Genomic DNA, 12,946 nt, shown 5'->3' with positions numbered 1-12,946 from the left:
ACAGGCACACATATTTGAGTTTCACTTTTTTTAAACCTCAGATAACTAATGGGGAAAGAGCCAAGGGGATGAGGAGAAGAGTAAAGGAGGGAAGAGTGTGGGAAAAGGCAAGCAAGATTTTTTTTCTCATCTTTTTTCAGAGGGAAAATAACCAAAATATTTTCAATTTCTGACCTGCTCCTGGAAGCATATTTTTGTAAATAAAAACCTAGAGAAAATAGGAAAAGTAGCAATATATCAGGAACGAAAGCATTTCTCTCTTTACCTTAATTTCTACAGGTTGATCTTGTTTACTGCTTTCCTCAGCTGGCTCTTCCTTGACATCAATTCCTAGAGTTTCGCTGTCGGGTGGGAGCAGCGCGTCACCGCTGGGAGTCCTGTGGCAGCTGTTGAGCACCTGCTCCTCGCAGGCAGCCTCACCTGGCAGGGGCTCTGTGTGAGCGCTCTCTCCATCCCCGTTGGTCAAGCTGCTGTCCGTGGCCCCGTCCGGGAGCGGGGTGGACGCGGCCGAGCCGCGCTCCGGCGATCGCCGCTCCTCTTCCTCCTGCTCCGCCACGCCGTTGGCCGTGGGCAGCTGTGCAACCTGAGTTCTGTCAGTGTTACTGGTTCCCTGTGTCTGTAGTGAGTGCTGGGAGGGGAGTTTTGGCTGAGGTGATGGAGTGGACCCATATCTTCCTTGAGATTTAGTGATGTGGAGAACGGAGGGGTCTTTCTTGAAGTCGCTAGGGTTCAGGGAGCTAAAAGACCAAGCAAACAAAGCATTGATGAGAGGAGAGGTAAATATGGACTTATAGAAAATCCTGGTATGGGAAATAGGAGAGTTGCAACATACAACCAATTTCTCCCCAAAAAATCTTCTTTTTCCTGTGTTGATATTAGGAAGTTCTGAGACCTGAAATGTAATAAAACACTTACAAACAAGCTTCTCTTACCAGAAACCCAGACCTCTGCCCATTCTGAGCCATTGCATCCCTATGTGTATTGAATCCCATGTACATGGGAGATTTAGAATGGATATTAGGAAAAAATTCTCCACTGAAAGGGTCATCAGGCATTGGAACATGTGGTGGTGTTCGCAGGGGTCCCAGGATGAGGGAAGAGATGAGAATGTTGACTCCATGTTTCAGAAGGCTTGACTTATTATTTTATGTTATATATTATATTAAAACTATACTAAAAGAATAGAAGAAAGGATTTCATCAGAAGGCTTGCTAAGAATAGAAAAGGAATGATAACAAAGGCTTGTCTCTTGGACAGAGAGCCTGAGCCAACTGACTGTGATTGGCCATTAATTAGAAACAACCAACATGGACCAATCACAGATGCACCTGTTGCATTCCACAGCAGCAGATAACCATTGTTTACATTTTGTTTCTGAGGCCTCTCAGCTCCTCAGGAGAAAAAATCCTGAGGAAAGGATTTTTCAGAAAATATCATGGCTACAGAAACAGGGTGTCCAGGGAAGACCTTGAGCCACCATCCCTGGAGGTATTTAAAAGATGTGAAGATGTGGCACTTGAGGAGGTGGTTTAGTGGTTTGGCAGTGCTGGGTTAACAGCTGGACTCACTCATCTTTTGCAACCTAAATTTTTCTATTCTTAGCTCCATGAAACAGAGCACGAAACCAAGAAACTGATAAATGAAGCAACTTGCCCAAAGTGTCCCAGAAGGTTATTGATAGAAATGGAGCAAGGCTTGTGGTTTCCCAAGTCCTAGTCCACTGCTTAAACTAACAAATATCCCATTCCCTAATAGCTCTTTAATTATTAAAAATTAATCAAACAAAATCAATCAAGACCATTTAGCATCCCTTTCCTTAGTTCAGATTATATGAGGACCTTCACATTTTTGTCTCATTTCCAGTTTCCTTTGTTTCCTTAGCAATGTCCTTTTTTCATGCTGCATCTTTTCTGAAGATCTTTGTTCTCCAAAATTTGTCTCTGCGTTAAACATATTATCTCTTGTTCCTGACTGTCCCCTAACTATTCCTGGTAAGGACTTCCATCTTCTGGAAGGATGAAAACTGCTTACAAAATGTACTTTTAGTCCTTATTTATAGGATACTTTACACAAATGTTGCAAACATATCCTGCACTTTAGTGCATACAGATCAAAAATAACTTACACTAGCTTTATCTTCTTCCATCATATAACAAAAAAAAAGTTTAAATCACTTTTTCTTTAGTCATGTAAAGACTATGCTTTTTTTATTAAATAAACTTAACTCCAGGATAAAATTAATATATGTTTTTCAGTTGCCTGCACAAAGAGGTTTAATTAACTTTCTGACATGCCTACATGCTTGTGGGCTGTACAGACTAATGAAAATAAGTTATTATAGTTAACAACCACAGCTTGCAGTTCATGAACGTGCTACCTAGCCATTTCAAGATCCTTAATTAAATTGAATTTCAGCTTCACAGAAGACATATTTTGTGGGTTGAGCTCATTCAAAAAACCAGGAATTACGTGCACTGGCAAAGCAGGATAATCCAGAACCTGGCATGCTAATCATGAAAGTTTCTCATAAGCAGAGATCATAGACTTGAGTAGAATTTAGTCATTGGACAGGTATTACTGGTGCACCTAATAAATGATGCTGCCAAAAAAACAACTCAGCTTCCCATAGTCCACAAAATGTCCCTACTTGTAAAGGTCTATCAACAAGAAAGTTTTATTTCTTTATTTATAGCTTCCTATGATTGTATAATATGGAAGAAGTTCCTGCACAGCACAGTAGGCAGGTCTAGGAGGAAGAAATGTAAGGCTCAGTGGTGCAGGGCACAACAAACCTGAAGAGTTTTCTTCCAGAAAAGATAATTTTTAATTTTTTTTTTTTAAGGATACTGCACTGTTTAAAAGCTTGGTGATGTTTTGGAGGAAGACTGGAAAACAGAGTGGTAGCAGGATTAGAGGCTGGTGCTAAAAGAATTCACATGACCTCCAGTGCTGCAGTAATCTTGTTTTCCCATCTCTGAGAACCTGTCATCACCAAGTGTAATTAAATCTCTGCCTAATGACAGAAGTTTCTTGCAGATGAAGCTCTGAAATTATTTCTATTCCAACGGACAAAAACACTTTTGCAATGCTCAGCAGCTTCCATATAAACGATTAAATTTCACCCATCTTGAGGGGAAATTCTTTCAATGAAAGCCCTTTTACTCTGGCTCCATAGCAGGTCATGCATTCAGGTACATCATTCATTCACTCCCACAGGGGGCATCCCCTTCTGAGATCCAAGAGATTTCATGTCCCAAGGGAACATAAAAAACCACATCCAAACCTTGCAATGCACAACTGTCACTGGACTGTTTCTTGAGCCGTTCCTCTCTCATGGGCTTTCTGGAAAGTCACTCTCTTTGTACAGAGCAGATATATTTGAAACTTCTGTTTCAGAGCTTATAATGCCTCCACTTAGAGATGCATCATGTGCATCTAATTAAAAACACCCAAGAAACACCATTTTGTAAAAGCAGTTTTGACTGTGGTTCTTTTTTCTCAAAGTTCCATATGTTTCCCATAAACCACAGAATTGAAACTCAAGAACAATGAGCTTTTCCACCAAAATCACCAAGTACTACAAAGCAAGCCACTTAGGGAATGTATGCCACACCACTACAAATAATTTGTAGAGTTCACCCTCTTCACATGAACAATTGAAGAAGTTAAGACAGTATGAAATTAAAACCAGTATTTCAGGTTTTTCTATTTGCTCATAAAAGTATTTTTTTCTCCTTCAAGAAAAGAAGTATTTAATATTAGCTTCAAATTGCTGACATTTTCAAATATTCAAATTAGCTTCAAATTATTTCAAATTGCTGACATTTTCCAGGTTGTTTTTAAAATACTGCAGGTTTCTTTTTTTTGTCTTTTAAAGGAAAATTAGGAATAATGAAAAAGCCTTATGAAAAAGCACACCTTGTTAAGCCAAATATACAACTAGCTCCCACTATTTCAAAGCACATGCAGTTTTGCCATCAAGTCCTTTAGCAGAGATAGGAGTGAGCCCTACCACAGTACCAATGTTCTTCCTCACAGTGATGCCTCTCAGGTTTTAGCTTTTGTATTTTTCAGATTCTGTGCTGCTTTGGTGTGTAGTTCTGAGCCTCATATTAGGGGATGGTGAGCTCTCTTCGCAGAGTAGGGAAACAAAACAATTCCTTCTCTAGCTGGGGACCAAGGACAAATGATCCAAATTTCAGGTGCAAGAGTATAAACAACAGTGGACTCAAGAGAGAAAAACAAGAAGGAGGGGACTTCATAAGCTGAAGCTATAATTGGACAATTAACTCCAATATGCCAATGGACCAGAATTTAGCAAAGTGACTGGTCATGACTTTAGTGACCATTTTGGGTTCATCTGGGGTGTAGCCCTGGCTGGGCTCTTGTGCTGCTCCAGATGCATCCACTGAGGCCTTCTAATAAATCCCTACTTTCTTCTTTAGCTGTGCCCAGCCTCTGTTCTAAGTCAGCCTTCACAAGGCATCAACAGCTTCAAGTTCCAACAATCCCCCCTCAACAAACAGAATTACAAACCAAATCAAAATCCATCACATACCTGCCTCCCTCAAAACGGTTGATGAGATCTGACACTTTACTGGACTTTTCCTTTGTGACACTAGAAACAGCAGCAGGTGTCTCTTCCTCCATTCTTGGTTTCTGGTTTGTTAAAGCTTTATGCCTAGTGGTTTGGTATGTTGCCTTCTGCAGATGAATTGGCTTTGGAGGCACTGCAAAGAACAACAACAACAACAAAATATCAATCACTTGTATTTCTCTGAGTTTCTAGAATACAGAATCATAGAATGGTTTACGTTGGAAGGGACCTTAAAGATCATCTAGCTCCAAACCCCCTGCCATGGGCAGCGACACTTTCTGCAAGACCAGGTTACTCTCACAAATGAGATTTTTGCATAAAGAACTCATTGCATCAATGAAAAAGAGATACCCTTGGCTTTATTCAATCTCAAAGCTGCTTTACAAATACAAGGACTTCATATAATTCTTCATGCACTGTTTGTTATTAGGGATCTTGTTACATTTCTTGACTAAAAGCTGAACCATATGCTACTTTAACAAGCTAGAAAATTAGGGAGTTTTCTTGTTTTCTTTCAGTCTGTTTTCATAGTGTACTGTAGGAAATACATATGAGAAGTTTATGACTGCAGATTTTGTAATAAAAAAGAATTAAGCACAAAGGAAAGACAAAGGAAATTGCTGTCCCAAAATTCTGGTGCTCTCATTCTTTACCTTATCCCTTGTGACCTCAGTAATAATCATCAGTAGAAAAGGTATTTGCCTTCAGCTTTAAAATTCCCTTACTCACTGAACCTTTGTCTAATTATACTGCTGAAAACCTTTCCCCCTGAAAACATTTTTTTTATTCTTGCTTTTTCCCCATCCTTGCCATAAGTCCTTCTAATTAGATTGTTGATGATCAGCCACTACTTAATAGAGCAGTGACTAGAACACAAAAGACAAGGTGAGACATAAGGGAACTGAAGTAACAGCACTAAAATCTTTAACTTTAAACAACCATGCAGCATTTGTGGGCAACAAAAGCACATCACAGACTGGGCCCAAATGCATTCCACCTTTGAGCAATGAATGTCCAGCTCCATCAAAAGGAGAGACTTGATGGAAAACAAGTGTTCTTAATTCCTGAGAGCACGTGTTCATTCCCACACACATCCCCAAAACATACTGTGGGAGCAGTGAAAGCATTTGATATGAAATTGGAAAAAAGTAACTGAAAGGCAGGCATAAATTGGCAGGGGTAGGCAATATCCTGCTAGTGGAACCAGTGTCCCAGGGGCTCAGGCACTGCTCCACAGGCACCACATTCCAGTGGGACACAGTGCTGGCCCTCCAGCAACTATAAAACCTGCCAGTGAGCAAGGGAAGGGAAGGAGGACTTGAATTGGCTTTTTTACCACTCTTGTGGTAGGGACAGAAGCTCCAGTACAGGAACACAATAGGTGGATGTGGAAAAGCCATGTTCCCTGCATTGCTGGTGCTAGAATATCTTCCTAACTTAACCTGGAAAACCCATGCACCACAGGAATGATCTTAAATCCCATTAACCAACATTTGAAAGGCATGTTAAGAAATTCTTTCAAATATATTAATCATAGATGGTGATAAACTTGAAGAAGTTTATCAGGTTTATAAAGAAGTTTTACATGTGATTAAGGGCAATTTTTCATTTCTTCCCTTCATTTAATTTATAGGTAATACAGGACGCAATATTTGTCTGTGTTTCCAACAACCTAATTGCAGTTTAATGGGATTGCAGTGATCACTACAGTCTAAAAAGTACCATGAGAGACACTGTGAAGAAATGAATTTGCCATAAAAATCTTTAGACTTCAATCCTATCAACTGCAAAGGCCGATAGATGAAATAATCAGAGGGAGAAGGAAGACAATTATTGCAGGTCGGATGCTTTTACTGTGCATATGTGCACCCTCAGTCTTCAGAAGCTTTATATTTATTAACACATGCAAAAAAAGCAAGTTTGGGGAAGGATACAGTAATGTTGCTCTTTTGAAATAGTTATATGCAACCCTGAAACAAGCAGATTATTAAATTGTGCAACTCCTTCAGTGTCTGCAGTAAGTGCAATCCATCCTGAGCAGCCCCATGCAGCCCTGCTGCAGCTGCAGTGCAGTGGAACAGCTTTTCCCAAATTCCCTCTCCCCAGGGATCCCGGGCAAGGCCTGGCAGAATGAGGCCAGTGAGCATCCCGTAATTGTCCCAGCACTGAATAGCTCCCTGTGCTGACAAAGCCATGGGACAGCTGAGCCAGGGAGACACCAGCAGGCTGGGGAAAAGCAGGACACACCATTGATCACAAGCACTGCCATCCCTTCGGGGAGGAGGGGGACAGCAAAGGGGACACGGAGTGGATTTGCTGACCAGCACCACTGTCACCGACATCCTTTCATAAAAATCCTTTCTTTAGGATTTTCCTCTTCTGAGAAGCTGAGGCCCCAGAAGAAGAATGTAAACAATGGTTATCTGCTGCTGTGGAACGTAACAGGTGCAACAGGGATTGGCCCATGTTCCATGTTTACAATTAAGGGCCAATCGGGGACCAAGTTCTCTGGGACAGATTCACAGAGAGCTCTCTTGTTTATTGATTCCTATTCTATTCTTAGCTTAGCAGCTTCTGAACTTCTCTCTCTATTCCTATTAGCATAATAATAATGTAGTATATATCATGGATTAATAAATCCAGCCTTCTGATCATGAAGCAAGATTCTTGTCTATCTCTCTCACCCTGAGGAACCCCTGCAAAGCCACGAAACACACCACAGCAATGTGTAGGAACATTCCTTCCTCTTGCAATGGACTCTGTATAACCCCCAGTCCTGGGAGATCTCTTATGCAATGGACTAGTAGAGCTCTTCAATTCTTCTGTACATCTCATGAAATGTTAATAATCCTCACAAGGATATATTAAAACTACTAAACTTGAAGGAATTAATATCTACTGATAAAGCAGAAGGAATTAGTTGGTAGCTATTTTTATACTGGATCCACTGGGACAAAAATCAAATTCTAGGACATTTTGTGGAAGTGTCACAAACTTTTGCAGCTGAAAAACCACAGCTAAGCACATATGGCAAGCAATGAGGAACCTCATGTCAAACTGGACAATCCCCATATACTGAAAATCACTTTAATGTCTTCAGAAGACAACCACAAACCAAGCAGCCAGTTCACTTAAGCAAAATATCTTATTCCTTACTCCCTATCAGCACCTAGCAGACTGCATTTCCCCTACCAGCTGCTGCTGTAGCTAGTGTATGGTTCAGAAACAGTGCCATGGAGAAAGAATAGTCACAAGATCAATGGAAAGAAAAGAATCAGTAGTGTAGGAAAAAAAAAAAAAGCAATCCACAACCCTCAAACCTACCTGTAAGGTCAGCCTTGTTAACAGGGATTATGGAAAGCAAATTCTATTAATTCTTTCCTCAATGTACTTCTGTAGTGTTTTATTTTAATCAGATTATTTTTCAGTGTGCGCAGAGCAAGGATCTTAAGTGGAAAAAAAGAGAAAAGACTGCCCTATTGTAGTAACCTGCATAATACAGAGCTCTGTTTGAGTCTATAAATACTTTTGCCTCTGTACTGCAGAATTTTGAGCTCATTAGGAGATATGAACTGCTTATTCTGCTCAAAGAAAACCCTTCCATATACTGAGGCAGAAAATACTGTACAGAGCTACCAAAATCAAGATTTATGCTGCAGTGCCTGCCTGTGCATTCAACTTTGCATATATACATAAGGAAATGTCAGGTAATGCTATATAAATGGCCCAAAAGATACAACCACCTTTGCAGACTCCAAAGCAAAGGTAATTAATCTCTTGTCTTAAAAAGTATAATGTGTTCAATGGTTAAAAATGCTGCTATGCCTTGACTCAATGGAAATGAAGTTAAAAGTTCCTGTAGTAAGCAACTACAGCTCTCCTGGCTGAGTCATCCATCATCACCAGGAATATCAAATGAGCACTGCTGAATAGATGCCAAAGATTTATACTCTTAAGAACAATATGAAATAACCTAAATAACCTAACCAGTAACCTAAATAACCTAACCAGTAACCTAAACACAGCAGAAACAGAGAAAAAAGTCATCTCCTCTTTGAGATGTGCATTCCTATATTTTTACTTCATGTCACAAGAAGAATCTTTCAATAGTATATCAAGAGAGATGACCAATAATAATCAGATGTCTTTTGTTCTCTCATTTGTCGTCTTCACTGAGATAATTTGGGGATTTTTTCAGTTTTAGTTTAAAAGAGACTTTGTAGCAGGTTTTTTAAAGGACCACCAAGACTGGAGAAGCTTACCTAGGAACAGCTGTCAGTTTTAATTCCACTCACTTCCATTCAATTTAGTTTCATTTGCCAGGGAAGTACAGTCTATATTTCAGTCCTTTAAGAGGTCTCTCAGCTTTTTAAAGCCCAGGCCACTGTCAGCTTTTAACCACAGACTATATAATAACTGAGAAAGGAAGGCAGGATTCATGGTACACAGCAGATAGGCAGCTAAAACTGAATGCCAAAGTTTAAGTGTTGAATCTGCTGCATCCTAATCATTTCACAGTAGCACAAACCAGGCCAACATTTGGAGTGGAAATTCACCTCCAACCCAAACAAAAATGCCTCTTCAGCCTCAGCAGGAGATTCATAAGTACTCCTAGGCTCTCATTAGAAAAATTTAAATGAGCAACTGATGCACAGTCTTGAACTGACAAGGCACTTCACTGCTTTGAAGAAGTGTTGGCATTTCCACATATTTTGCATCCTACAATAAAACTGCCTGGTACAGACAGCAGTTTCAGTGCCCAGTATTTAGCAGTCTGACATCATAAAAGAACTGATGCAAGAGGATCAAAGAGCAAGGAATAGAAGAAACTAGGGGGAAAAAGGTAATTTTTACATGTCACTCTACATGAACTCTGCTATTGCAAAGTTCAGAGGACTACCCAAATATTTGTAGGTAAGGGCAAATTACAAATTATTTAACAACTTACTTCCTCTCTTGTGGATTCATATGTGGTAGCATATTTTGCTATTTCCACTGACTGCCTCCAGTGTGAATTAGTCCACTTTATCAGGGAATGCACTGCACTGGGGCAAAGGCAAAGCAGCACATCTCACAGCTGGGACAGACACACAGCCTCTGACTGCTTTGCTCTGCAGCTCCAATTCCTTTGCTCAACTCCCTCATCACCTTTTCAGCCAGTTTCAGGCTTTGCTCCAAATTTGTTCCAAAGATTCTCCTGAATCAAACTCTGCTCCAGACAGAAATCTGACACATGAATTGCTGACTTGTTGATGGAAGGAATTACTGGGGAACAAAAATTGATGGAAGGAATTATTGGAGAACAAAAATTCTGCTATTACTGACAGTGTATCAAACAGGATTTTTACTCCTTGAAATGCCAGGGGGAAAAATTAAAATGAAAATAAAGAATTTTATATTGGATTGTGTGCAGAAATTTATTCACTTGACCTGGATACCCTGAGTGAACTGTTTCCAAATACTTAAACTGCTTCTCAGAGACCAAGTAGAGACAAAAGTACAGGGTTCACTTGAAGTACAAGATTTTGAACATTTTTCTTCAATGTTAAAACTCTATTTCCCTTAATAAAGTAAATTTTACTGAAAATGGTTGTACCACACTTGCAACACAACCTCAAAGCCATAAATATGTCTCTCATTTTAATTATTTTGATAGGTTAGATGAAGGTCATTTTGCAGTTAGTTCCTCCACAACCAAATACATTGGCATTACAATTCAGGTCTGTCATCTTGTTTCCTTTCACTGTTAAAGGCCACTTAGTATTTGCATGACTAGAATAATCATATGGAAAAATGTTTCCTGCTGCTAAATACAAAAATAATTTTTGTACCTCTGCATGGAAGCTCTTTAAAAAAATAGTGGCCACTTTTAAACCAATAAACCAGAGCAGCCTAGTTTGCTTAGAACATTTAGTCTCCCAAATGCCTCTCTCACTAATTCTGGTTTCTTTTGCTTCAATTCAATAAAAAGCCAAACAAAAGATATAGTATAAAACTTCCATCTGATGCACATACTTAATATTATTAAATGGAGAGTGAGCCATGAACAAAGGAGACACAAAATACTATTTACAACGGTATTATTGAATTCTGTCTACACAGCTGCATTTCTTAGACTACCACACTATTCCTGGCTGTGGCACATTTTGGAGCACACAGTATTGACAAACAAAAGGAAACATGGCTAGGAAAGATCAACAACAGCTGTGTAACTTGAATGAATGAGGTCCAATAATATAAAACTCCTAATTTATCTAATAGCTAAAATTTTATAATAAGTGTGTTGGCTCTGTTTTTGAAAGGCTTTAAATCTTTTTATTGATAGCACATTTCTATTAATCCATTAATTAGTTCTAAAATATTTTTCTTAGGAAGAACACATGTTCCCTTTGCTGTAAAGAATTAATTCCAGAGACCTAGTAAACTGTGCAGAAAGGCTCCTCAATAAGTAATGCTTACATATGACTGGCAAAAAGTCTTAGTTTAGTTAACAATACTGGCAAATGTTCTGTAAAAACAAATAACACACAGAAAACCAGCTTTATTTTGCTCTCATTCTCCTGAAGGAAACAAAACTTTCTTGATACCTCTAAGAATTTCCTCCTGCCCTTAACTCTAAGACAAACTCAGGACTGATGCAAAATTCTTCAAGGTGCATTTTCCCATTGAGTGATACAGATATTTTTGACTCCACTACATGATGACTCTGTGTGATTCTAGCTTCTGCACTCAATTTAGATGTACTCTACTACTGGCTTTGTGTGACCAGGTTTTGGTAGCTGGGGGGACTACAGGAGTGGCTTCTGTGAGGAGCTGCCAGAAGCTTCCTCCATGTCCAACAGAGCCAATACCAGCCAGCTCTAGGATGGACCCACCACTGGCCAAGGCTGAGCCATCAGAGAAGGGAGAAACACCCCTGTGATAACACATTTGGGAGGGGAAAAAGGTTATTGTACAGATATGACTGTGCTGAGAAGAGAGGAGTGACGATATGTGGGAGGAACAACTTTGCAGACACCAAGGTCAGTGCAGAAGGGGGACAGGAGGTGCTCCAGGTGCTGGAGCTGGGATTCCCTCACAGCCCATGGTAAAGCAGCTGTGCCCCTGCAGCCCCTGGAGATCCATGGGGTTGCAGAGATCCACCTGCAGCCCATGGAGGGCACAGGGATTGCAGAGATCCACCAGCAGCCCATGGAGATCCATGGGGTTGCAGAGATCCACCAGCAGCCCATGGAGATCCATGGGGTTGCAGAGATCCACCAGCAGCCCATGGAGGAGACCCATGGTGGAGCATGCGGATGCCTGAGAGGAGGCTGTGAGCCCATGGGAAGCCCACACAGGCAGGGACCTGCAGACTTGGAGAGAGAAAAGCCCACTCTGGAGCAGGATTTCTGGCTGGGTTTGTGACCCTGTGGGGGACCCGTGCTGGAGCAGGCTGTGCCTGAAGGGCTGCACCTCCACTCATGCTGGAGCAGCTCATGGAGAACTGTCTCCCATGGGGGGCACCCTGAAATTTGTTATGTTGCTTAATCAGTAATCAGTTTGTGATCTTCCCCCTGTCCTTACCTCAGCTCAGGAGCCTTTTGTAGTATTTTCTCTCCCCTGTCCGTTTGAAGAGGGAACTGATAGAACAGCTTTGGTGAATACCTGGCATTCAGCCAGGGTCAGCTCTCCACATCTGGTTTTCCGTAAGTAATTCTCATTTCTGTCTTATCAGCACTGTGTCTCAGAATTCAATGCACTGACCAGCACTGTGATTCATGCCTTCAAAACTCACTTTTTTTTAAACTTAAATAATCAAAGTTCCTATTGCATGTCACCTCTAAAAGATATCAGTCCAGATTTGATTTGAAATCAAGATTTCTGGAATGTAGTGACTCTTAGCTGTGACCAGCCACAGCAGAATCAACAATATATTACTGAGAAGACCACATAAAAAGATGGTTTGAGTCAATATGAATAGTGATTTTATATATGTATGATTATACATATGTGCATATAAAGTGTCTATATATAAAGTATGTATATATATATATATATATATATGTATATATATGCACAGGGGTATATATATACTAATATATTATATATATATATATAGTATATACTATTTACTATATACTATTTTACTATTTACTATATACTATTTTACTATTTACTATATACTATTTTGCCTTTAAAAGTAAAGATATTTATGGACAGAAACAGAGAGAAAGGAGATCTAATTCTAGTCTGTGTACATTACAGTCAGCTTTTGGTGCACAAACATCAAGTTCCCATCTTTCCACACACTCCTGCAGGAAGGCTCCTCTCAATCTCTGCTAGAACTCCAAAGACCCTGAATATCTT

At 40.0% G+C, this 12,946-nt stretch overlaps 1 protein-coding gene across 1 annotated transcript in view; it reads right to left on the bottom strand.

The window, feature by feature from the left end:
- The window catches only part of FGD4 (FYVE, RhoGEF and PH domain containing 4), a 54,494-nt gene that overhangs the window by 27,235 nt on the left and 14,313 nt on the right, over positions 1-12,946 (bottom strand). Inside the window, exons 3-4 of the mRNA XM_054281886.1 lie at positions 4,559-4,730; positions 266-737 (exon numbers count right to left, since the gene is read on the bottom strand). Of these exons, the coding sequence (XP_054137861.1) occupies positions 266-737; positions 4,559-4,730 (644 nt within the window). The remainder of the gene's footprint in view (positions 1-265; positions 738-4,558; positions 4,731-12,946) is intronic.

This window comes from Melozone crissalis, unplaced genomic scaffold (assembly GCF_028551555.1).
Source record: "Melozone crissalis strain CALT ecotype California unplaced genomic scaffold, PUWL_Pcris_2 ptg000033l_1, whole genome shotgun sequence".
NCBI lineage: Eukaryota > Metazoa > Chordata > Aves > Passeriformes > Passerellidae > Melozone > Melozone crissalis.
The sequence above is the reverse complement of the archived record's forward strand: the minus strand, read 5'-3'. Positions and strand labels throughout refer to the sequence as shown.